This window comes from Patella vulgata, chromosome 3 (genome assembly GCF_932274485.2).
Source record: "Patella vulgata chromosome 3, xgPatVulg1.2, whole genome shotgun sequence".
NCBI lineage: Eukaryota > Metazoa > Mollusca > Gastropoda > Patellidae > Patella > Patella vulgata.
This window is the reverse complement of record NC_065881.2, coordinates 57,578,557-57,603,995: the sequence shown is the minus strand read 5'-3', so window position 1 is coordinate 57,603,995 and position 25,439 is coordinate 57,578,557. Positions and strand designations below refer to the sequence as shown.

General features: G+C 35.6%; 1 protein-coding gene across 4 annotated transcripts in view; it reads left to right on the top strand.

Moving 5' to 3' along the window:
- LOC126816534 (leucine-rich repeat and coiled-coil domain-containing protein 1) overlaps nt 1-25,439 on the top strand; it is a 298,988-nt gene that overhangs the window by 227,251 nt on the left and 46,298 nt on the right. For all 4 annotated transcript variants that reach the window (XM_050543169.2, XM_050543168.2, XM_050543170.2 and 1 more), the window contains 3 exons: nt 2,531-2,602; nt 13,039-13,113; nt 13,279-13,378. In XM_050543169.2, coding sequence (XP_050399126.1) covers nt 2,531-2,602; nt 13,039-13,113; nt 13,279-13,378 — 247 coding nt within the window. The remainder of the gene's footprint in view (nt 1-2,530; nt 2,603-13,038; nt 13,114-13,278; nt 13,379-25,439) is intronic.

Here is a 25,439-nt window from a genome sequence, read left to right as displayed (position 1 = left end):
TCAATACCTTGACTAAGTTCGATATTGAGCATTTTCTGCTCAGGGTAAGCAGAGCGATAACCAATTTTATTGGCCGAGACTTTGGAACACAATAACTCTCCTTCTAATTGAGATAGTATGTTCAAACTTGGTGTTAGGTGTTCATGAGGTCAATGCCTTGATAGAGTGCGAAGATGAGCATTTTCTGCTTATGGTAAGTAGAGATAAGCAATTTGATTGGTTGATGCTTTTGGACACGATAACTTTAGTTCTAATTAAGTGAGAGTGATTAAACTTGGTGTATAGTTTCATTACATCAATACCTTGACTGAGTTCGATGATAAGAATTGTCTGCTTAGGCTAAGGAGCAATAAGCATTTTGATTGGTCAAGACTTTGGAACATAACAACTCTGCTTCTAATTGAGGTAGAATGTTTAAACTTGATGTAGATGTTCGTCTTGACTTAGTTCAATGATTAACATATCGAGCTAAAGCTAAGCAGAGATAAGCAATTTCCTTGGTTGATGCTTTGGGACAAGATAACTTTGATTCTATCTGATAGAGAGTTATGAAACTTAGTGTATAGTTGATAATCAGTTTGATTGCTCGATACTTTTGAAAAAAATAGATGTGCGATTAATTAATATGTGTCATCTATTTATTTGTGGATTTCGGCGGGGGACATCAGCCTCATTGTTGGCTTGTTTTTTTATGAAATTACCACTAACCTGGCTTGATTCTGTGAATATCTGAGAATGGGAGATTTTCTCTATAGTCAATCTTGATTACATGTACTGTACTTGTCTAAGTCGAAAGTATTTAATTGTCTTATAGTAAATGATTTTGTTTATTATGGTAATGACATTATGGTTTAAAGATATTACTTTTATCGTATTGTAGCTGTTACAGATATTTTCCTACAGGGATTATTATCTGAATCTAATGCCTCATCGAGCTTAAAAAAACTGATCTAATTTATTGTTTGAAACCATTAACTCTTGCTGCTGTAACCAGCTTGGTTCTTATTGTTGTAGACAGTTCATCCTACTGGTTTCTTCTTATTCATAGATCATAAACACTTGATTCAGTTAGTTGTAGAACTTTATGATGCACAACTAAAGCGATATAATTTCAAGAGTTGGCATAAGTTAAATGTAGCCTGTCATCTGTATCTCTACCTAACTTGTCCTTCCTGGGTCCATCTTCATATTTATATATTTGAACATGTAACCCCTAGCTTCCTACATTACAGTTAACATAAAACACAACACTTTAGACATACATGTAGATTAAAAGAATACAAAGAAGATTATAGACATAGAATATAAGCTTATAATATTAACTATATACATGTATTAAAATATTAACATACATTCTTATTAGAATACTCGTTAAGAGGACTATGCTCTAAGATGTTATATCAGTGTTAAGGTAACCCATAATTAATTCAACCATAGAAAGATATTTGGCCTGACTGACTGTGGTGACAAAATAATTAATTAAACCCTTCAACATTTGTGCTGCCATGAATATGATTAAGGCCATGCTGCCAACATCACATGACGATTACATAAGTAATAGATAAGTCAAGGTCTTAATCTTGAAATACCCTACTGTATATCACTAAGGCCATATAATGCCAATTTTTTCATCATAAGTCATAGGTAATATATACAATAAAACATAGTATTACAATCAAATTAGTATGGTAGCCAAATAATCAAGATTTGAACTAAATCGTGTATATAATTAAAGCCATACTGCATCATACATATTTAGAAGGAAAATTAATAAAACAATCGACCCACAATAAGTCATGGTAACTAACCAAAATAATGTAAGTATAGGGTTAAAAAAGATATGTGGTCAAATAAAAACATTTCAACGATAATATCAATAAAGAATTTACTCATAGTCATATGACCGAAGGTGGAAGTGTGATCAGTCTTAGATAGTGCCTACCCATATAGCTAACTATAGCACCTTATATCAAAAAGAAAAAAAAACACTACTCGTTTTGAGCACGTCTCTTTTTTACAAAGCCCATTTGTGTTTTTGTGGCATGGAATTGTCTTACCAGATCTAGGGGTAATAAATCGCGAATAATCCATTGTGGCCCTTTAATGTTCTTTAATCTAGTTTTGTACCCAAACTGCCCACGATATTTCGAAGATTGTAAAATTTTAGTAATATCTTCCTGACTGACCGTGGTGACACTGCTTTGAGATATTGACTTGTTCGAGCCTAGGTTAATAAATTGTTCAAAAAGACAAAAGAGAAAGGTTTGTTTATTGAGTATTAGATATTGTTTTCAATGCTGTACAATTCAGTAGTAAGAAATCTGATGTGTCATATTGGGATGGGCTGCGGACCCAAGTCTATGTTTGCAGGAGAAGGTATGTTTCTCCGAATGAATATGTAAATTCACAGGGAAATACTATTATAGTCGCACTATTGTATTGTTATGTCAGTTAGCTTGAGTATTGTTATTTGCATGCAATCATATCAAAATTTAATCAATTACATGCATACACTTTATATTATTTATAGTTAGTAAAAGAACAGAAGGGAAGAATTGCAGAATTATCTAAATCTAAACAAGAACAGGCACTAGAGTACAGAGTAAGTTCATTCAGTTTTCAAATCAGGGCCCAATTAGTCATAAATTATAACATCTGAGTCTCTTTTTCAAGCAACCCAATGGAGTGGTAACACACACTTTAGATCTCCTTACTGTTAGCTGCACATAATTTTTGCCTCAGTAACCAATAGTTCTAGTATTAGCAGGGCTATACTATATACCGGAAAACACCGAAAAACACTGGAAAACAACCGGAAAACACCATGTTATACTGAATACCGGAAAACATCGGAAAAACAATAAATACCGGAAAACACACTAAATACCGGAAACCACTAAAAAATAGGTAACCCGGAGAAGGGCTATACTATAAACCGGAAACTAATCCTAATCCTAATCCTAACCCTAACCCAGGCACACAGAGGACCAGGCTCCCGGTTACCTATTTAGGGTGCCAGTCTCCGGGTTACCTATTTAGGATATTTTCCGGTATTTAGTGTGTTTTCCGGTATTTAGTGGTTTTCCGGTATTCAGTATAAAATGGTGTTTTCCGGTTGTTTTCCGGTGTTTTCCAGTATATAGTATTGTCGCTATTAGCATATTTTCCAATGTTAAGTTTCACATATGGGTAAAGCCACAGTACTGTACTGGTACACAGGTTACTACATTGAGCAGAACCCTTATAAAATTTATAGATTTAGTATTACCTGGATTTGGTTTATTTGTATATATTTAGAAAATGCCCTGCAGAGATAACATATGCTACATTTAAGTGTTTCTTTAAAAGTCTAAATGAAAAATTGTCCATCAATAATTTCCCACATTTTGTAAAAAATATTTTGCAAATCACAATGCATCACTCACAAATGATCGAATTACACTGTTAATTTTTAATTTAAGAAATAGTGTTTTTTTGATTTATGTCAGAGTAGTATAAAAGGGCTTTCCACAGACAATGGCCACAATTCCATGTTATTTTTTATACGCCCACATTTTCATGTGGACGTATATTGTCGTCGCCCCTCTCCGTCCGGACATCCATCCACAATTGTTTGTGAACAGTCTACAGGTCACAATTTTTATCCGATTTTAATGAAACTTGAAATATAGGTTTATCACCCTAAGATTTCGGTTCCTTTCGATATTGGCATGTATCGGACTGTAACTTCATGGATTATGGCCCCTGATTGTACGAAAAATCACGTTTTTAGCTTGTGAACACTGTAGAGGTCACAATTTTTATCCGATTTAGTTTAAACTTGAAATGTATGATTATAACCCAAAGATCTTGGTTTCTTTCGTTATTCGCGCATATCGAACCGTAACTTCCTGAATTATGGCCCCTGATTGTACGAAAAATCACTTTATTTTTAGCTTGTTCTCTATCCATCTCTCGAAAATGTGGGCGTATCCTGCCTGGCAGCCGCTGGGTTTTTTTTTTTTGTGTAACTTTGAGTATCTTGCTGAGGTGGCTTGATTTTGATATTCAAAATTATTTACCATTAATAACTTTTAGATTTCTCATATTGTTAACAATTAAGATAATACTGTTAGGAGAGATGATAAAAGTAAAAATTGTGTTCTCTTTACATACAGTTCCTTGTGTAGTTAATAATATACTCAATGAATAAAAAAGAGTTGTTTTATAGATTTTAAACTGAACAATACCACTCTATGTCAAACTTAAATGTGCCAGTAATCTATATTTTAATATTTTAAAGGGAATTTAAGGGTAACTGGCATGAAACTTTAGTCCATGTTACCTGCAGCATTATCCCAGTACCATGGTCATGTTGTGACAAGGATCATTTTGCAGAAGTCCAGACATATCCATTTGAAAAAAAATTAATTTTAATTCTCTGTTTCAGAGACAAAATTCTTATACCATATTTTTGGCAGATATTTATAGAATATGTTGAATGTTGGGTGATTCTAGCATAACATCACTATTAAAGATAATACTGAAGTTATTTATAGAATATGTTGAATGTTGGGTGATTCTAGCATAACATCACTATTAAAGATAATACTGAAGTTAAACTATCGAGAAACAGGCCAATTAAACAATACACACCATTGACATTCATTTTTAACCCTTTGGTTAATTAACACACCTTTACAGAAAATGCCCTGTCGCACAGTTTTTCACCCCTAGCGTTAATTAATTCACCTCTCAGTCAATTTCTCACCCTTGTTAATTAATGTACTTTATTTACTGTTTTAATGGGATAATTGCTACTTATAATCGGGAATTTAATTTTGTTTGGATAGACATACTGATAACACCATAGACCAAGATTTATACACCATACTTAGTTCTCAGTGTCAGATAACATAGCTGGTGTTGGTGTATCTTTCATTATGTATATTCCTTATTGTCCTTATCTTTTCTGTTTGTCATTCTTTATAACAGTTCATCAGTGTTAAATAAACCAACTTAATAAAATAGCCCACAATATTGTAGCCTTCATATTCCTCACACAGATCATTTGAACGAGTACATTGTAGTGATTAAATGAGGATATGGTTATGATAATACCAACAAAAACTGCAATGAATTTGCTTTCTTAGAATTGCACAGATAAATATCAGATAAAATGTGTATACAACATAAAATACGTTTGCCCCCCAAAAATTAACAGCTAGCTGTTCCTGTTCAGAACTATTTCCATACTTTTGAAAAATAATATTCTTTTTAAGTCATATAGAGGTTATAGAGTTAAAAAAATAATATTGATTAATGTGCCCTAGACCACAAATGAATAAGAGTTAAAGCAAGACTTGACTATTGTAGCCATTTGTGTTATTACATGGCAATTTATGAAACAGTTTCCTCCTAGAAGTGGAATATTAAATTATAATTAACTTCATGGCTGACTTTGATCCTTTTTTAAATCCTGATTACTCTATTAAAACGCAATATAATAGGAAGTGATCAAATATTTTATGATTTGATTTTGAATGCCTTGTCTGAAAAATAATCTGCCAAATATTAAAGATACCTTCTTGCATACAAACTGGGTGATTTGATGATATATTTGGACTAAAAACATATTCAAACTAATTAATCTATCAAAACTTTGCTTCAAATCCTTCTCCAAACATTGTATTCGTGAGGAAATACCCCAAGCTATAAAAAATCTATTAAAAGTAGTCATGTTTGTGTCACGTGACTTGACTGTCGTGGCACCTAGCAATGTGTGTGAAGCCGAAGAAGAATTCATTGCATATAAAAGACGATGTTGTCTTTAATCGCTGTCCATTTATCATAAATATCAAATTCTCAGATTATGCACAGCCCACGTCTTTTTCCTTGGTTTGTATCTCAGAAACTGTTGTACGTTTAAGTCTCTTATTTTTGCCTAGTCCGCTTCCCAATAACATATACATCAAGCACTCCCTAACACTGAAAGATCAGACAATCTTCACATACAACCTTTGACGTCATTTGAGCAGACAGCCTTTAATTGTCAGACTGCCAATTAGGGACACCCTCTCATTTTTGCCCGGTGCGTCAGTGGTTCTCAACTTTTTTTGCCAATGACACACCTTGGAACACATGGAAACATAGCGGCACACCTGGCTAAAAATATATGAAAAATATTTGAATTTTGCAAAATAAAAACATGGGAAGTCAGACGGCATACAAACGTAGACAGAGACAAGCCATAGACACATAGAATGACGCAAACTAAATAAAGCTATGAACTTACCAGTAGACACCAGTGAATACTCAATTGGGATCATGTGGTTTTTCGCATTTCCTTAGTGTGCCGTTTAAAATTCCGTGGCACTCTTAGGAAGAGAATCACTGCTGTGATCACTCCATGTTTTTTTTTCAAGAAATCCAGTATTTTTCTAGAAAGATTTGGGTCCCTAGCTACTTTCCATATCATACCAAAATTTGCATACTTTCCTTGGAAATAACCACCCAATAAATACTGTTGTGGAAAAGTATCTTTAACTGTAAACTACCTTTAGTAGTTGTTCCAGACAGGTTTATGGCAATATCTAGTTGGTGAAGCAGAAAAACTGCTTTTAAATGAATTGATTTAATGGGCAGGCGTAAAACACTGGATACTGGATTCGTCCATGTCAGAGTTAGTGTTTGAATATAAATGTTAGTAGTAATATCAACTGAACCAATGGTGGGAACAGGACCCCCTCCCAAAAAATTATAAAAAGTATATGTTATAGTATATGGTCTTAAACTAACAAATCCGAAATTTTACCTCTCTAGGTCAAAAACTTGATGAGATATGGTTATTTAAAATTAGGGTGCCGAAACGGATCTTAACTTAGTAATTTTTTTCAGGTTTTCAGGCGTTTTAAACTCACATTTCTAATTTTGTAATCTAAGAAAACTTTTGGTGTAGATTACGAATTTAGCATCACACTCAATGTCCAATGCATACTTTTCGTGCCACCAGGTGAGATATGGCCATTTGAAATTAGGGTGCTGAAACGGATCATAAATTCAGTAATATTTTTTCATGTTTTCAGGCGCTTTAAACTCACATTTCTACTTTTGTAATCTAAGACAACTTTTGATGTACAGTAGAATCTGCATTAAGCAGCCACCCAAGGGAATTTTCACGACTGACTGCTTAACGGGAGTGGCCTCTTAATAAAATCTCGGTGCTTTTTGTGCTGACATCAATTAAATATTACGTTTGGATGCATTGGAAGCAAACATCAATACTTGCATCGGTAAATTTGACCGTCGCTGAATCTTGCACCAAACGAAAATTCTTTACTCAAATCTCAGAGGTAACTTCTGTAAACTTGTCATTTTGTACCAACCTTCGATACTACTGTCTACCATTGTGATGCATTCAATAATATTTATCCATATTTGTGAAGAAAATCGATGAATTAATTTTATTTTATCAAAAAAGCACATGAACAAAAACATCGCTGATTGTATCACCGATTTACAGGGGGTATAACTCTGTATGTAATATTATAGGAGGCGCTAAAACGTCTATTTAACAACAAAGTGGCAATGGAAAAGAGATATTAGATAATCATGACAAAACTCGCCTTCGTCGGTACTTTTATTTTATTCAATCAGTATCAAATAATGTTTCGTTACGCGTGAAAACAATGATCAGGTTAGTCATTTAATAAAACAAAAGATTAATTAACAGATAATCCCAGGTTTATTGTTATTTTCACATTTCGTTTTACCTGATCAGTGGGGGTCTAGTTAATTAACTACTACTCACGGGATTAGTGGAGGTGTTAAGAAGAACGACAAGATGGTATCATTCAACAATGGCCATTGAATGGGCGATGTTTTGTTAAATTTATTAGTAAAATAATGACCGCTAGCCGCATTAGAGGAGTGACTGTTGAATAAAGAGATGAAACAATAGAATTTTAAGGGGGGGGATTTATCGTGACCGTTTACAAGGAGATGTCGCTGAATAGGAGTGGCTGCTCATACAGATTCTACTGTAGATTATGAATTTCAGAAATAATTTTAATCTGATCGTCAAAACCCAATATTCAAATTCGTGAAGCATATTAACTATTTTGTTCAAATTTTGGAGGCAGAATAAAATTAGAACAATACAGTGTGCATCCAAAATGATTACATATTTTTAATCTACGCAAAAAGTCACTCTAAATAGACACGTTTGAGGAGTATAGGTCATTTAGAAGTTATTTTAAATTAAAATCAACGTGAAAAGTCAACAATTTTGATAATAGCCATTAAAACTTCATCCCAGCAAAAATTTCAAGTGCCAATTGAAAATATAAGCCATGAAATACACAAAATAGACTTTAATGTATGTTATAGTAGGTTAATGAAGTTTCATTATCAACCTTTTTCAGAATTTTAACCTGTCTCACATGGCCAAAATTGAAGGTGAAAATGGGTATCTTTTGTACATTTTCAGTGTGCATTGAATTTCGAGACTGAATATTTGAAAAAGTATATATCCCAACAACTCAGAATCTTTTGTAAATTGATAAAAGACAAACTGACATTAACTATGACAATTTTGGAGGTTGTGTATACAATAGTGACTATGCCAGAGGCTGTGGAAATCCTGGGAAAAAAAGTGAACAGTTCATTTGTTCCACATTTTGCCACCTGATGGCACGAACTGTGTGAATCGCAAATTGCGTGTGATGCTAAATTTGTAATCTGCACTAAGAGTTATCTTAGATTACAAAGTTAGAGAGTTTTACTCCTATTAGAAATGTGAGTTTAAAGCACTTGAAAACCCCCCTAAAATTAGTTAATTTATGATCCATTTCTGTACCTTAATTTGAAATAGCCATATCTCAGCGAGTTTTCAACCTAGAAAGGTATAATTTTGCATTTGTTAGCTTACGGCCGTATAATATAAAATATATTTTTTAGAATTTTTTTGGGAGGGGGTCATGTTCCCAACTTTCCGAAATTTGGTCCACTTGACATGGAATGACCCATTAGACAAAATGATTACTTTCATGATAATGGGTTCCAGCTCGTACAAGAAAAAACATTAAAAAAATCAAACATCAACGAGCTGGACCTCATGTTTTAACTTGATTTTATTATGTCTAAGGGAGAAGATGCTCCACCTTCTCTTCTCGTGACAGTGAATTTTAACACCATGTTTTAAAGTGACAATTTTTATATACAAGAACATTTTTTTATGTTTTATCCATATTTTTATTACTCCTGCACATATAAATTATTTTAATTAAATCAACCTGTCCATAACATAATTTGTAGCGTAGTAGTTGTTAAATTTGTAATAAACAACAACAGAAGAGTAAACAAATAAAACTAGAACTCCTAAGGAGTACTGACCTGTTTCGGTATGTCACGTCATGTCACGCCTTGTCACATTAAGATTCAAGTTACACCATAGATTATTGAGTATAGTTACATCCAATAACAATTAAAGTGGAAAAAGCTGTCATTTTGAACTCTTAATAAAACCAGAAGTTATACTTCATGACCAAACTTTTTTATATTAATTGTTAGTAAACATCAGGGTCATCATACATACAAATGTCAAGGGTCGTGGAAAGATTAGGTCACCATCAAGATCAGTGGTTCTCAACCTTTTTTGCCTATGGCACACCTTGGAACACATGGAAACATAGCGGCACACCTGGCTAAATATATATGAAAAATATTTGATATTTGCAAAATAAAAACATGGCAAGTCAGATGGCATACAACTGTAGACAGAGACAAACCATAGACACATAGAATGACTCAAACTAAATTAAGAAAACACAGCTATGAACTTACCAGTAGACACCAGTGAATACTTAATTGGGATCATTTGGTTTTTCGCATTTCCTTAGTGTGCCGCTCATTATTCTGTGGCACACTTGGGAAGATCTCGCGGCACACTTGTGTGCCACGGCACACTGGTTGAGAATCACTGATCTAGATGGTAAAAAGTTGAACAAAATGTTGCCGTTTGGAGTAGGTTCAATAGAAAATTTTTTTTTTTTCGAAAATCAGAATTAAAATGGCGGCTGCATGAATATCGATTTTAATGTTTTTTTGTAAAATCCAATATGGCGGCCAAGCGGTTGAAAATGTTATTGAATCATGAAAGATAATATCTGGGGCTAACACCACTATATGTGATTTTTTGTCTATTTTTAAAATAGTTTCCAGAAGCCATCACCAAATTTTTTAATATGTCATTTTGAGTGTATCAGTGTGTTCCTTATTCCTACCAAATTTCAACTTGATACCTCAAATAGTGACAGAGATATGCTATCTTGAATGCCGATAAAATGATGAAGAAAACTTTCGCAAATTTTTGATGCTGATATTAATCGAGTGAACTTCTGAATTTCTATAAACCGTCAGTCAGAGCCCATATTATGGGATTCGTCCAAAGAATCCAAAAATGAAAACCCGAAGAAGATCCGTTGAGAAATAACCGAGATATGGGCAATCTGAGATTGTTTTTTGTCCCATCCGTAAAACACTTCCTGTTTGTCATAAATGACCCAATTTATATTAAATAAATAGATGCACAGAGGCCAACCACATCTATGTTGCCAGAATGTTTGCACCATGTACAGTTTTGGCTGCACAAACTAAATTCCAGAAAAAAAAAAAAAATAATAAAAAGAATACGTGTTTCGACCGAAGGTCTGAAAGACCATATTAAACAAATATACTTATATATTAATGCTATATGATCGTACACTCTGAGTTTACTTTGTATTATTATTATGCCTCAGGGCATTCTATTGCACAATAACACCACTCTGAATTTAAACAGGAAGTGTTTTTCTCAAATATCAGTTCATCCCAGACATTAGAAATAAACAATCCAACATCTCTATTCATTGTAGAGTTATGTCTTCAAATTTCTACAACTTTTAGGATGTGTGAAGTAGCCTGCTTGATCTGATGTTTCTGGGGAGTATTTGTTGGTATCTGATGGTGTATTTATCAATGAAATATATTGCATTGTTGGTGACCTTTCTCTTTGCTTATTGGTGGTAGCTATCTAGGTTTAGGTAGCCCTGACTGATATGGAGGGTGCTATCTTTTCCATATGTGATGCATCACAGCTATACAGTCTATCTTGTATTACATCTCCCAGGTCAGGCCTTCCATTATCCATTCTTGAATCTGTTTTATCAGGTTTTGGAATAGCCTCCCTCCAGTGACATTAATCTTGATGACCAATTCTTATTTCAGCTTGTGTTGCCAATGAATGGTATATACCCTGTTATAGATTCTTGTTTTCTAAGTGGTTTTCTACCTTTGTCTCCCAGGGCTTTGTTGATAGTTTAATTGAGTCGATAATTGCCCAAAGCTAAGGTGGCTGATTTCTTTTTCTATAGTTTATCGCTGTCATAATCAGAATTTGCTCAGAAGGAAAAATATAACCATCAATATGTGGTGAAAGTTTTGACATTTCAAACATTGTTAGTTGACTGCCAACAAGATTTTAAGAAATACATTGTTATCCTGCGCCGAACGAAGTTAGGGAGGGATATTGAAATGGGGTCCGTCCTTTCGTCTTGATTTTGTTTCCGGAGCATATCTCATAAACCGTATCTTTCTGAAACTTTGTACACACTTCAATCTATTACAGTAGTTGTGCCTTTTGCTATTTAGGATTTTATGGTGTTTCCATGGAAACAAATTTGACTTAGTTTTTGGTGTATGTTTCCATGGAAACAAATTTGACTTAGTTTTTGGTGTATAATTTTGTTTCTAGAGCATATCTCATAAACCATTCAATATATCTTTTAGATATGTTGTACACACATCAACACATTACTGTAGTTGTGCCTTTTGCTATTTAGGAATTTTTTTGATTTATATTTGTTTGTGTTTCCACAAATTTGACTTTGTTTTTGGCGTTCAGTTTTTTTTCCCCCGGAGCATATCTCATAAACCATTCAAGATATCTTCATGAAACTTTGTACAAACACCAACCTATTATAGTAGTTGTGCCTTTTGCTAATTTAGAATTTCTTGGATTTAATGATTTTTGTGTTTCCATGGAAACAAATTTCATTTAATTTTTATGTACAATTTTGTTTCCGGAGCATTTCTCATAAACTGTTCAAAATATATTTTTGAAACTTTGCACACACACACATTATCCTATTACTACAGTAGTTGTGCCTTTTACTAATTAGAAATTTGTCAGATTTAATAACTCTTGTGTTTCCATGGAAACAAAATTCTCTGTTGAATGATTTTTTAATTTTTACTACAGATTTGAATTAGTTTTTGGTATATAATTATTATTCTAGAGCATATCTCAGAAACTGTTACATTCATCAACCTATTATTTTTATTTTCTGATGACCGTCCTTCTGCCCCGATTTCATTTCTGGAGCATATAAATATATTTCATTGTCCGTTCAAGAAATCTTTTTGAAACTTTAGGAACCACGGTGGCTAGGTGGTCAAGACGCTGGCTCGCTAGCCTGGAGGTCATGTGTTCAATCCCTGCATTGGCCGAGAAAGTTCATCGGGATTTTCCGACGTAGTTTCCCCTTGTCAGTGGTGCAGAACGGAGGGCTTGACAAGGACAGCTGTCTAGTCCTTCGGATGAGACAAAAAAACAAAGTCCCGTGTATACATTGGAATGCACGTAAAAGATCCCTTGGCAGTTGGAATTCGATATAAGAGTAGGCGATAGGAGTAGGACGTTAAACCCCATTTCATTTCATTTTCATTTGAAACTTTGCACAAACATCAAACTATTTTAGTATTTTATTTTCAGATGTATAACGTAATGTTTAACATACAGCAGCTGATTGACATAGGCAAAGGTTGTGCAAACCTTACAGAGAGTAGTGACCGAGCCTTGCCGAGCTAATGTGATCAGAGTATGATTTTTTTGACTAGTCCCATTGATATTCTAAAAAGTTGTTTTTCCTTTTGCCTTCCAAACAATTGCAAGGGTGCCGGATGGTGATGACTAGTCATCCTGATAATTTTCACTTAACTAGTGCATTATAAACATTTCAGGAGCGGGTTCAAACACTAGAAGCCCATGTTGAAGAAGCCAGAAAACGCATGGTACAGTTTGAACTATTAAAGAAGGTACAATACATTTTTACTATGATAATACATTATGTTAAAAGCCCAAACAATCCAGATGCATTATGTAAGAGCTAAATTTGCCGATTTTGGCTTCAAATGTTATATCAACTATTAATTAGACATTTATTTACAGTAATGGTGAATATTTTTTTTTCCTCATCACAGGAAAAGGGAAGAATTTCAGCTGAATTAGATGCAAAGCAGTCTGTTATTGATGGCTTAAAAGCTGAGAGAAAACTTTGGGGTCAGGAATTAGCTCAACAAGGTGAGAAGAATTGATGAGATTGTATTATATAAAGAAACAATAAATTAATTCAGAATAGTTTGTCATCATTAATCACCATTTAACCATATTAATTGCTAATGCAGAGCTTAAATTATTGCATTGAATCAAAATTGCATTAATTGTGCAACATAGTTTTAACACATTGTTGAATTCTATCACATGCTTATGGAAGCCTATTGCGGCCATTTTATCTCGAGTTCTCACAGCGGGTAATCGAGGGCAAAAACGGGAAGGAGCAAGAAGTTGAGTGCGAGAAAGCGAGGAAACAGGGCGAGAGAACACAAGATTATTTTGATCTCGACTTCTCGCTCCCTCGGGTTCTCGTCTATGAAAATCCTTGCTTTTTCGCACTCTCACCCTCAACTTCTCGCCCTCGAATTCTCGACTTCTCGCCCTTGACTTCTCACTCCCTTGCGTTCTCGCCTTTGGAGTGCTAGAAAGTTTAATAGTCCTAAACAATTTTAATCTCTTCTTGCATAGATAGTATTGTATTCTGTATTCTCTAACTTTATCAACATTCATGTTTTTGTTTTTTGGTGCGTGGTCCCCCATTGTCAGTGCTGTAGGACGGAGAGTCTGACAAGGGACAACGTATAGTCGTTTGAATGGCATAAAAAAACAAACGAGGTCCCGTGTCTGGAATCGAAATGAAGTTGGTTCTACGGTGGCTCAGTGAGTAGGAGGTTTACTCTCTAACTCTCAAAGTTCATCATGATTTTTCTGGCGATGTCCTTGCTTGTCAGTGGTGTAGGATGGAGGGGCTGGCAAGGGACAACGTATAGTCGTTTGGAGGGAATAAAAAAAAAAAAAACAACTCCCTGGTCCGAAATCGAAATGATGTGGGAGCTATGGTGTCTCAGTGAGTAGGACGTTTGCTCTCTTACTTCATCAACGTTCCTAGTCGTTCGAATGGTATAAATAAAAAATGAGGTTATGTGTCCGGAATCGAAATGAAGTGGGGGCTACGGTGGCTCAGTGAGTAGGATCAAAGGGCATCTGTATTTTTCTGGAGATGTCCAACCTTGTCCGTTGTGTAGGCCCGATGACGGAGGGCCTGACAACGGATAACATAGTCGTTCGGATGGGAAAAAAAAACAAGGTCCCGTGTACACATTGGCATGAGGAGGGGGGGGGGTCTGTCATTGATTCAAGTGACACGGTTTCGATTCGCTGCTTGAATGTGACAAGGATTAGGGTCGTCTGTCTAACCATCTGGGTTTTCTCCTGTCCTCCGGGTTCCCCCCACTGCTAAAGAACCCTACATGCAAGCGAATTATTGAAATAAAATTGTTAGTCCTGGAATAACCTGGTTTGTGTCAAGTCTGTCAATCTCTCTTTCTCCCTCACACACACATTGGCGTCCATGTACAAGAACCTTTTACGGTTGGAATTCCAAATAAGAGAAGCCCTTGTAGCACACTGCATGGTGTATATTCATTTTCATTAGTAGGAAAATAACAGTAGGGGTTTTGGTAGGCGAATGGTTAACACGTTCGCATTTGATCATAAAATCTGTCATTGAGTCAACTGGCACGGTATCGATTTCCCTCTTGTACGTGACAAGGGCTAGATCACCTGTCCAACCCTGTGGGTTTTCTCCAGGTCCTCCGGTTTCTCCTCCTACTGTTAAAGACCCTTTAGGTGCTTTTTGATTTGGCATGGACGTACCTTTTGTTTACTGAAACCACAAACTTCGCCTCGAATCCGGATGCTGAAAACTTTGAGGTGCGTAACTCGATAATGCAACATGGAAAGTTCATGAACTTTGGCATGTTAATACTTGAATAATCTAGTGAAATTGGACTGGGAGTATGAATAACCTGGTGAAAATGGACTGGGAGTCAAAAGCAAATGATCTCTGAGACATGACAGGCGACGTCCTGATGTGGAGCATCGGAGCAACCCCAGTATATGACTTTTCCCTTCGAGGAGATTATAGAGAACTCCTGGAACTAATGATAATCTGACTGGGAGGTCAAGTTCCTAAATTCTATTTTATCAAGTTGTTCTTACTCCAGAATATCTTTGAGATGTTCCACAAAGAAAATATATGAGGGAATGATATGGCCAAGGTATACGGATAGTATTGGTTTAATGTCTAGTACCTTTGGTATCCAGTGCCTCAACTGATAATTTTTTCCTTATGCGACAAAGGACTGTCAGGTAAAGCCTGTGAAGCCATGGCTATAAAACTGTTTTCAACACCTACACCCTTTTAGTCATCTGTCAATGTGGAGATATAAACATCGTTGAGCCACCAAAGCCAGTTTAGAAGAATATGTATGTACGGTGAGCCTGCCCTAACCCTATTTTCTGATATTATTAATATATTTACGGTAATGTATTTCGAAAAATCAACATAGAAGGCTTCTGAAAGTGTGCAGTCTAGTAGTTGATTCTGTGAAATAAATTTTGCCACCAAGGCTTATTTAGGTGGTTTTGATGCAGTCTGGACGTACCCTTTGATTAATAAACCCAAAAAGATTGTCATGAGAACCTTGCGGTGATATCTATATAAATAAAATCAAAGTGTGTTTGTATGTATGTTTGTATCTATGTTCGCCCATTATGCTTCGTCGCCCCGCTCCAAACCCACATTATTATGTGGTATTAAATTAACCAGCTTCGCAACATGAATGTTTTAGCCCATTGAATTCGGGCCCCAAGCGAATCACGCTTTGTCGCCACACTCCACCGCCACATATCTCATATCAAATTAAAAAGCATGAATGACTACGTGAATGTTTTAGGCCATCGAATTTGGACCACGGGCGAATTTGGGCCCTGTGTGAATTTGAGCACTGGGCGAATATGGGCTCCTGGCAAATTTGGGCCCGGGTGAATTTGAGGCCCGGGCAAATTTGGGCCTGTGCAAAGCCAGATATCCTACGAGTGATTTGATAATGCATCATAGAAAGGTTAGTGAGCCAGCGTCTTACCAACATAGCCTCTGTGGCTTCGAACTCACTAAGCCACCTTAGCTCCAACTTCATTTCGATTCCGGACACGGGACCTTGGTTTTTAATGCCATCCGAAAGACTTACGTGTTCCCTTGCCAGGTCTTTCATCCTACATCACTGATAAGGGGGAACCCCGCCAGAAAACCCCCGATGAACTTTGATGAAGTAAGAGAGCAAACGTCCTCCTCACTGAGCCACTTCATTTCAATTCCAGACACGCATGAAAAAATCCTGATGAAGTTGGAGAGCAAACGTCATACTCACTTAGCCACAGTTGCTCCCACTTCATTTCGATTCCGGACACGGGGCCTTGTTTTTTTGGTTTTTTTATCCTATCTAAACGACTATACTTTGTCCCTTGCCAGACTGTCCGTCCTACACCACTGACAAGGGCAAACTACGCATGAAAAATCCTGATGTACTTTGATGAATTCGGGTGAGATCCTAGCATTCTCGATTATGAAATGGTCGTAATAGGCTTCCATACATGCTATGGTATAAAGGCATAATATACCCATCGATATCACCTATGGTGGAAGTGGACGTAAAACTTTAGGAACGAACGAACGAACGATCATTGTAATAAGGCCATATGTTGGTATTGGTTGACCCTGTCCATCTGTCCTTTTGTCCAAAACATATAATTAATTATGAAATAGATAACCGATAAATATTGACAATTACATTAAAGACAATAATTTTTAAGCTTTATGCATGATTAATGCATTGTGTTTTTGGTGCTGAATCTTTTATTTACCAGTTTAATGCAAGATTAAGCTTACCTTTGTGTTCTGGCTTGGGGTTAATGGTTGAATTCGGCTTTATGAGGAAATTAAAAGTAAGGCTTGGATGATATTTAAGATTCTTAGAAAGTCAAGCCACCACAAAACCAACATTCACCCAGAGTAGATTTTGAACAGTAAATTCAATTAAATAATTTGTTACAAGAAGTTTAGACTTTGTGAACTGTTTCTTACAAATTGCTTTCTATAATTGAATTATATTTCTCTAAAGGCCGCACATATCTGCATTAGACTACTCCTTCAAATGGAGAGATTAACTGTCTGGCAGGCAGTTTATTGTGTGAATATGAGAAGTATCCCGAAGGTATTACGACATCGATTTACAACAAAATTATTTAACTTCAATGTCGTTTATATCTGCGTAGTAATTTGATTTCATTTACATAATTAATACCCCTCTTCATTCTTATTTGGAGCAGGGTTTCCACTTCAAAATTTCCCATGTCGGTCATTTTTCACATAAAAGCACAACCTGCTATTGAAATTGTGTATAATTGGGTCAACAGAGAGTAACATTGATATTCAACCTCACATTGACATTTTTATACGCCCACATTGAAAAGTGGTCGTATATTGTCATCACCCCATCCGTCCGGCCGGCGTCCACAATTCCTTGTGGACGCTCTAGAGGCTAAAGTTAATACCCGATTGACTTTAAATTTATACACAATGTTTAAGGCCATGAGACGAAGAAGCCTATTGAAGAGGCTAAAGTTAATATCCAATTGACTTTAAATTCATACACAGTGTTTAAGGTCGTGTGAGGATGAATCCTATTGATTTTCAGCAATTACTGAAAGAGTTATGGCCCTTGATTACTTTGAAAAATCTTGTGGACGCTCTAGAGGCTAATGTTAATATCCGATTGACTTTAAATTTATACAGTGTTTAAGGTACCAAATTCACTTAATTTTCATCAATGATACAGAGACAGCAAATATACAAATTTAAAGACCGTAGATGTGTAATATGAACAGACCTACACAACTTCTAAATATAAATAAACAAAATACCAATACTTCTTTGTTAAAAACTAATTTGGGATGATAGGGTCTACTACGGCACACAAAAATAAATTATGCCGTGGCAGACATGGTTTGCGTCGACTTTTACCATGGCTTTGCCGTTTGCCGTGGTAAATTTCGAGTGCAGAGAAGGACGAAGGGGTTTAAATACGACTGGGCGTCTTTCTTCGATTTTTTCTTTGGGCTGGGCGGCTACATCCCTGATGATATCCGATAATTAGGGCCAGAGTTATGGCCCTTGATCACTTTGAAATACCTTGTGATGCTCTAGAGACTTATGTTATCATCCGATTGACATCAGATTTATACACATAGTTTAACCTTTAACCGGTCGACGTTATTTTGATGTCATGATGTTAAGTGGTCAGGCTAAATAAGAGCTGACGTGAAATATTTTGTATGGCTATTTCAATCGACTACTGCCGAATAATTATAAGTGATAGACTCTTGACACCAATAAAAAAAGTTGAAGAGGATAAGTTGATCGATCTATAATTTGCAAATCATTCTAAATCCTTTTCATCAGAAATATCGTCTTCAGAATCAGTGTGTCATCGATATAACCCGAGTCGGAATAATTCATAAGTATTTCAACCACTTCGAGTGTCTTTAACCTTCCCGACATCGTTAAATTACGTTTTTCGTCAAAAAATGTTGAACAGAGACATGTTTTTCTCAATGCACTTGACAAGACAAGTTCCTGTCTGACACGCATGCATGGCCATATCAATTAAATACGAAACTAAATACTCAAATGCGGCTTATAAGAAAGGTTCTTGCTGTGGTCGGCTTTAGTCGACCGTGACCACTTAGCTGTATAACGTTGTGGTGATTATAGTCGACAATGACCGGTTAAGGGTTAAGGTCTTGGACGAACAAGTATATTGATTTTCAATGAATTTTGATAACTTGAACAGCTAAATCCATGATATTAAATGTTTCATATGCTAAACGTTATCATGGGGCAGAACTTTATAAAAACCAAACAAATTCTAATGATCTTCTGATAATTATTTAATGAGTTGTTACTCTTAATCAGATTTTAGTGTATAATAAATGTTTCATTACTGAAAAAAGTAACAGGGTTCCTGCGGTTCTTGAAAATCCTTGAATATCCTTAAATTTAAAATTTCATTTTCAAGGTCTTGAATATCCTTGAATTTCGCGGAAATAGGAAAATATCCTTGAATTTCAGTTGAGATCCTTAATTTTGTTTCAAATGTCTTCAATTCCTTTTAAATATGAGATTATAACGATAGTTGCTAATGTTTTGGTTATTTTTAAGATGAAAAATTGTAACTTTAGGCTAAAAAATGTCCTTGAAAATCCTTGAATTTGACGTATATTTATCCTTGAATATCCTTGAAAAAATGTTTGACGAAGCCGCGGGAACCCTGAGTAAAAATATGCGACAACTCCTGTTGACTGCCCGTACGATTTAGCTGCTGTGGGCGTATGTTTCGTTGCCTGGCAACCTATCTTTATCCATTTTAACAAATGATAACTAGTTATCATCAATTATTTAATTGGTATTCATGCAATACATTCATATTGTCAACTAGCAGGATACCTGGCTTCGCCCAGAGCCCATATTTGCATATGGTCCAATCAACCGGGGCCCAAATTCATCCAGGGCCCAAATTCAGCCAGTGCCCAATTCACCCGAGGTCCAAATTCAATGGCCTGAAACGTTCACGGGGTCATGCTGGTTAATTTAATACCACATATGTGGGGGGAAGGGGAGCTTGGCGATGAAGCATGATGGGTGAACATACGTACATGCATCTTCGATGATTCCCTCAATGTCCAGTCTGAAGAATAAGAGGCAGAGGAGAAAGTAACACCAGCACCAAGTCTAGACCCAAACTTCACCTGCATCCCCTGTAGCCGGGCTTGCCTGTCCCGCATTGGGGGGATCACGTGGCTAAGTGGGTAAGACGCTGGCTCGCTAGCCTGGAGGTCGGGTGTTCGATCCCTGCACTGGCCGAGAAAGTTCATCCAGATTTTCCGGCATGGTTTCCCCTTGTCAGTGATGCAGGACAGAGGGCCTGACAAGGACAGCGGTCTAGTCGTTCGGACGGTACGAAAAACCGAGGTCCCATGTACATATTGGAGTGCATGTAAAAGATCCCTTGGCAGTTGGAATTCGATATAAGAGTAGGCCGTAGCACCGCTGCTCGGGCAAAATTTCCCTCATAGCACACTGTATGGCGTATGCCCGTCTTCATTAGCCCAGTTTAGGAGCAGAACAGTAGAACGTTAAACCCCATTTCATTTCATTTCATTTCATGTCCCGCATTGGGCTTGTCAGCCATATGCGTGCCTGCAGCCGCCGTGAACCACTCCCTTTATCGTTCGCAAAGCAAGGCCATGATGATCATGATTTTTGTGTTACAGTCCTCATCTATGTTTGTATTCTGATATAGTCCTCGTCTATATAGTTTGTATAAATGTATATTTTTTTTTTGTAATATATATATATATCTACCAACATTGAAAGTCATTAAATGTGTTTTATCTGAATGTGTTTTTTTGTTGCTTCCGGAAATGTATCGATTACTAATGTATGTATCAATGGTATGCATGTCTTGTAGGAGTACGCATTTGGATTGACCTAGTGTTAGATACATTTAACACTTGTTTAAGCGAGATGTGTAAACAGAAATTATTTACAATATTTACAAATTGGTTTGGTTTTTAATAAGAAATGGTGTTTGTTTTTATTACAAAATATGAAAGAATACATTTTAGTAATTACATATGTAAGGTAGTTAGGAGAGTAATAAAGACGCTATATATTGCTATTTATTTTGGGTATTTAGTGAGTTTAAACCATGGTCTTCAGCTTACATACACATGTCCCATCTACAGTGACCGCCCTTGGCAAAGGAGTTCATGAGCCAAATAGTTCGCCATATCAAGAAACATTTTGGATATGTTTTAGTTAATTTCAGTTTTTCTTATTTTTTCCCATTGTTTATGTACAAAGTGCACAAATTGCTTTAGCCAAATTTTTGCCAAATCTGATTTTTATTAGCCAGAATAGAGCAGTTGATAGCCATTGGCGATTGTCTAGGGAGATCACTGCCCATATATATGTATATATATGAATATTTCTGAGGTCTTAAATACAATATGGTGTTGTTTGAAGTTTTACAGTTCAAAATACATTGGCTAGAGAAGATTATATAAATTAATTATAGAGGGATATATAGCATGTGGCTGAAGCTCCAAAGTTATTTGAGTATTATCTCTCATTTTGGGCTGCAGATAGTTTATACTGTAGATCGTCATAAAGGTCTATTTTGACTTTCACTTTGTTTACTGCTTTTGCATATATTTGTCCGTTAAAGTACCATGCTTTTTCGCAAAGGTCTGTGTTGTTGGCTCTATTTATCAAAGTAAGGTTTTTCTTAGTGATATCGTCGTAGCATCTTATACCTTTTTCAGATAATTGTTTTCTTTTCATCATAATTTTGCGTTTAATATCAGTGTTTGATAATTTCACTAATGTTGTGACTGGTTTATTTCTGTCTCTGGCTGGAAGTGAGAGAGAGAAATGGGGTTTAACGTCCACTCGACACAAACTAGGTCATTTCGGGACCAACATATGGTTCAATTTTATTACATAATTCGCTTGCGCGTAGGGGTCTTTAGCAGTGGGAGGAAACCGGAAGACCCGGAGAAAACCCACGAGGTTGGACAGGCGACCCTACCCCTTGCCACGTACAACCGGGGATTCGAAACCACGCCAGTCGACTCATTGACAGACTTTATAATACAGCGCGCGCACGCTAACCATTCAGCCATCCAACCCCCACGGCTGGAAGTGGGTGAATGGCTTGAATTTCTTCAGATTTAATTGAAATGTCGACACACCTTGATAGACTGCATGAATACTTGTTTATCATCAAGGGCGGAGTTGTTTTGTAAACCTAGCACACGAATATTGTTTTTTTGTGAGTATTGCTCATTGTAGTTGGCCATTCGTATTGCTTCATCTGTCCTTAATTTTTCATGCTCATTTATCGACCTAATTTCGGCTAATTCTAGAGTTAGTTATTTATTTTCTTTTTTTAAAATTTCTTGTCTTTTAAAGTTTGGTCCAATTTTTCATGTATCGAACTAAATTCCTCACGAAATGTTTGTAAAAACGATGAAGTAATATCACTTACTATAGATTTAAAGTCCTCTTTTGTAAGCATACAATTTTTCATTTCAATCAATTTGCTTTTAAGTTCAGAAGCATCTTCCATATTTATACTTATGTCTTCTTCAGATTATCATGAATATTCTCTACCTCTTTTTGGTGGTGGTTTTTTCGTGGCTCCTCTTGTATTTAACGACATTGTTATCTCTTGTTGTGTAGATTCTTTTTAGTTCACTGGCTGTTTGACGTGTTGTAATTACATGTCACTCATTAATGAGGTCATGTACATTTGTCAACTTAAATATGATATTAATCACCTTCTAAGTGTTTTTAAACATTAAGATTATGTTCATATGTTATTCACAATGGTTTAAAATAGTTTATCACCCAATAATACATTCTACAGTAGATATCGCTTGTGTCATATATTTCATAATTTACTGCGATATCTCCTAAGGAGATATCGCTTTACATGAATTTGATTGGTCAGTTGAAAAGGAACTACTTTTTTTTATTTTCAAAGAACAGTTCATTTCTCCTTAGGAGATATCGCTTTACATGAATTTGATTGGTCAGTTGAAAAGGAACTACTTTTTTTTATTTTCAAAGAACAGTTCATTTCTTATTAAAAGTAACTTATTTTTTATTCAAATGAACTATTGTTATTCAAATGACCTTGATGGAAACACTGGGTCAATATAAAGGACTTTGCAATGGTTGAATTGCTGTCAAAAAATGATGTATCACTACGCCGTAATGTTCAGTAAAAGTGAAATCTACAGCAAACAATTATATTTATCTATTTGTGTATGTAAGAAGGGATTGGGTGATAAATAAAATTTCCTACTCGTCTTTTTTGATATCAAAAAATATCAACACTCGTTGATATTGGCAGGGCCTCGTTTTTTGTTACTTTATCAACTTGTGTTGATATTTTTTGATATCAAAAAAGACTGGTAGGAGATTTTCTATATCCTTGTAAACTTTTATATGTTTAAATCAAGTTTAATGCAACATTTAAAGATTTTTCTGCTTACACATTTCGCGTGATGTTCTCATGCGACCATCTTTGGTGTATAGTTTTATTACATTAATACCTTGACTAAGTTCGATAATGGGCATTTTCTGCTCATGGTAAGCAGAGCGATAAGCAATTTGATAGGTCGAGACTTTGGAACACAATAACTCTCATTCTAATTGAGCTAGAATGTTCACACTTGGCGTAGGTGTTTATTAGGTCAATGCCTTGATGGAGTTCAAAGAAGAGAATTTTCTGCTTAGGGTAAGCAGAGATAAGCAATTTGATTGGTTGATGCTTTGGGACACGATAACTTTAGTTCTAATTAAGTGAGAGTGAGGACACTTGGTGTATAGTTTTATCACATCAATACCTTGCTTGATACTTTTGGCAAAAAAAAGGTTGGATTAATTAATATGTGTAATCTGTTTATTTTGGCTTGGGACATCAGCCTCACTGTTGACTTGTTCATTACTTTTTAAGTCCAACCCAAAGTTTTAAGACTGAAATATGACTTTATTTTGTATTCTTAGTGTATATATGTTTCATATTTGTCTGCATTGCTAATCATATTTCATCTTATTAGTCATTGATCAGTGACATTGTACACCTTCTGTTCTTTTGTTTGTTCTTTGCTCTGGTGCTGGGGGTATGGTATTAGTATTGAATGGAAACACAAAAGCAGTTTGCTGTGCATTTCTATTAAATACTGATTTTCTTTCCTCAATAGAACAGCACCACTTTCCCCCCTTCCTCATCGTAGAAGCAGCCCCATCAGATCCCATCCCAAATAATTTCTTTACATCAATCTTCTTTACATTTTAAAAAAGCAGTAATGTTCTTTGTCGAATAGTTTATAGTAGCACAATGAACTTCATGAGTTTGAGAAACATTGTTTTTAAGGTCGTTGAATACTCTATAATGCACATTATAAAGCTAGCACTGTCATAAGACATGACATTTTTTGTTATTTGGGATGATAAACTACATATTAATCACCAAAGAAAGACCAATTGTATTTACCAACTATGTTCCAAACTTAGCTCAAAAACATGATAATAATGGTTGCTGACCACAACAAAAGTCAAATTTTCTCAATTATGGTACGTGGATTTTCATCAAATTTGGTATGAACTGTGCTAAATGCAAGTCCAATAAACCTCACGTGACTGATATGTAGGTGATCTAGGTTGGGGAAACCTTCTTGTTTGGTGTAAATATTTTTTTCTTTCCGATTATATCTTCATTATTACACAACAAACAGTCGGACTGTTACGTGTCCTCTGGGTTATTTTACACATGGAACAAGTATGCAAATCCTTATTAAGATGCAAAGTCTTAATAAGATTGGTGCTGAACAGTTAGTGCATATCTTAAGACTACTCTTAGTTTAGTTTAATGTACAATATTAAATCAATCTCACTGAGTAAATCAGTACTCTAGTTAAACATTATGCCTAAAGCCGTTATTCTGCTAAAATATTATCTTCAATATCAGATGATATAACGCTGATGAACTTGGACATAGTGTTAGATGATCTATACATTTTGGTAGTCATTGGGCTTCTGTTAAACGGCCAATCTCAATTATATTTTGGGAATAAAACTGCTTAATTTTATGTGAAAACCTCTTAAATCCTCTACCTTAGGTCCGAGAAGCTAATACGTGATACATTTTCAAACAACTTGAACCTGTCAGTCATCATCTGGAAATGGAGACCAGTGTCCCAAGCTGTATAATATGATGTCCGAAAAAAAAAAACGACTTTTATTTTATAAAAATAATGTGTAGGTGAAATTTACCTTTTGTTATCAAGTACAGCATGTGGGTCATGCACTTTATAGTCCTCAAAAGGAATAGCAATAGATTATCAGGTAACCCAATGAAAAATTGACCCCGAAGTCTTAAAAGGGTTACGCGTCTGGATAAGTGGTTTTCATGTCCAAACGACTCAATATTTTGAGGTAAATACACCATTCCCCTATATTTTGGCGTTTAAATTTTATTTATACGCCCACATTTTCATGTGGACATATATTGTCGTCGTCCCTGTCCGTCAGTCAACAAATGTTTTTGGAAACTCT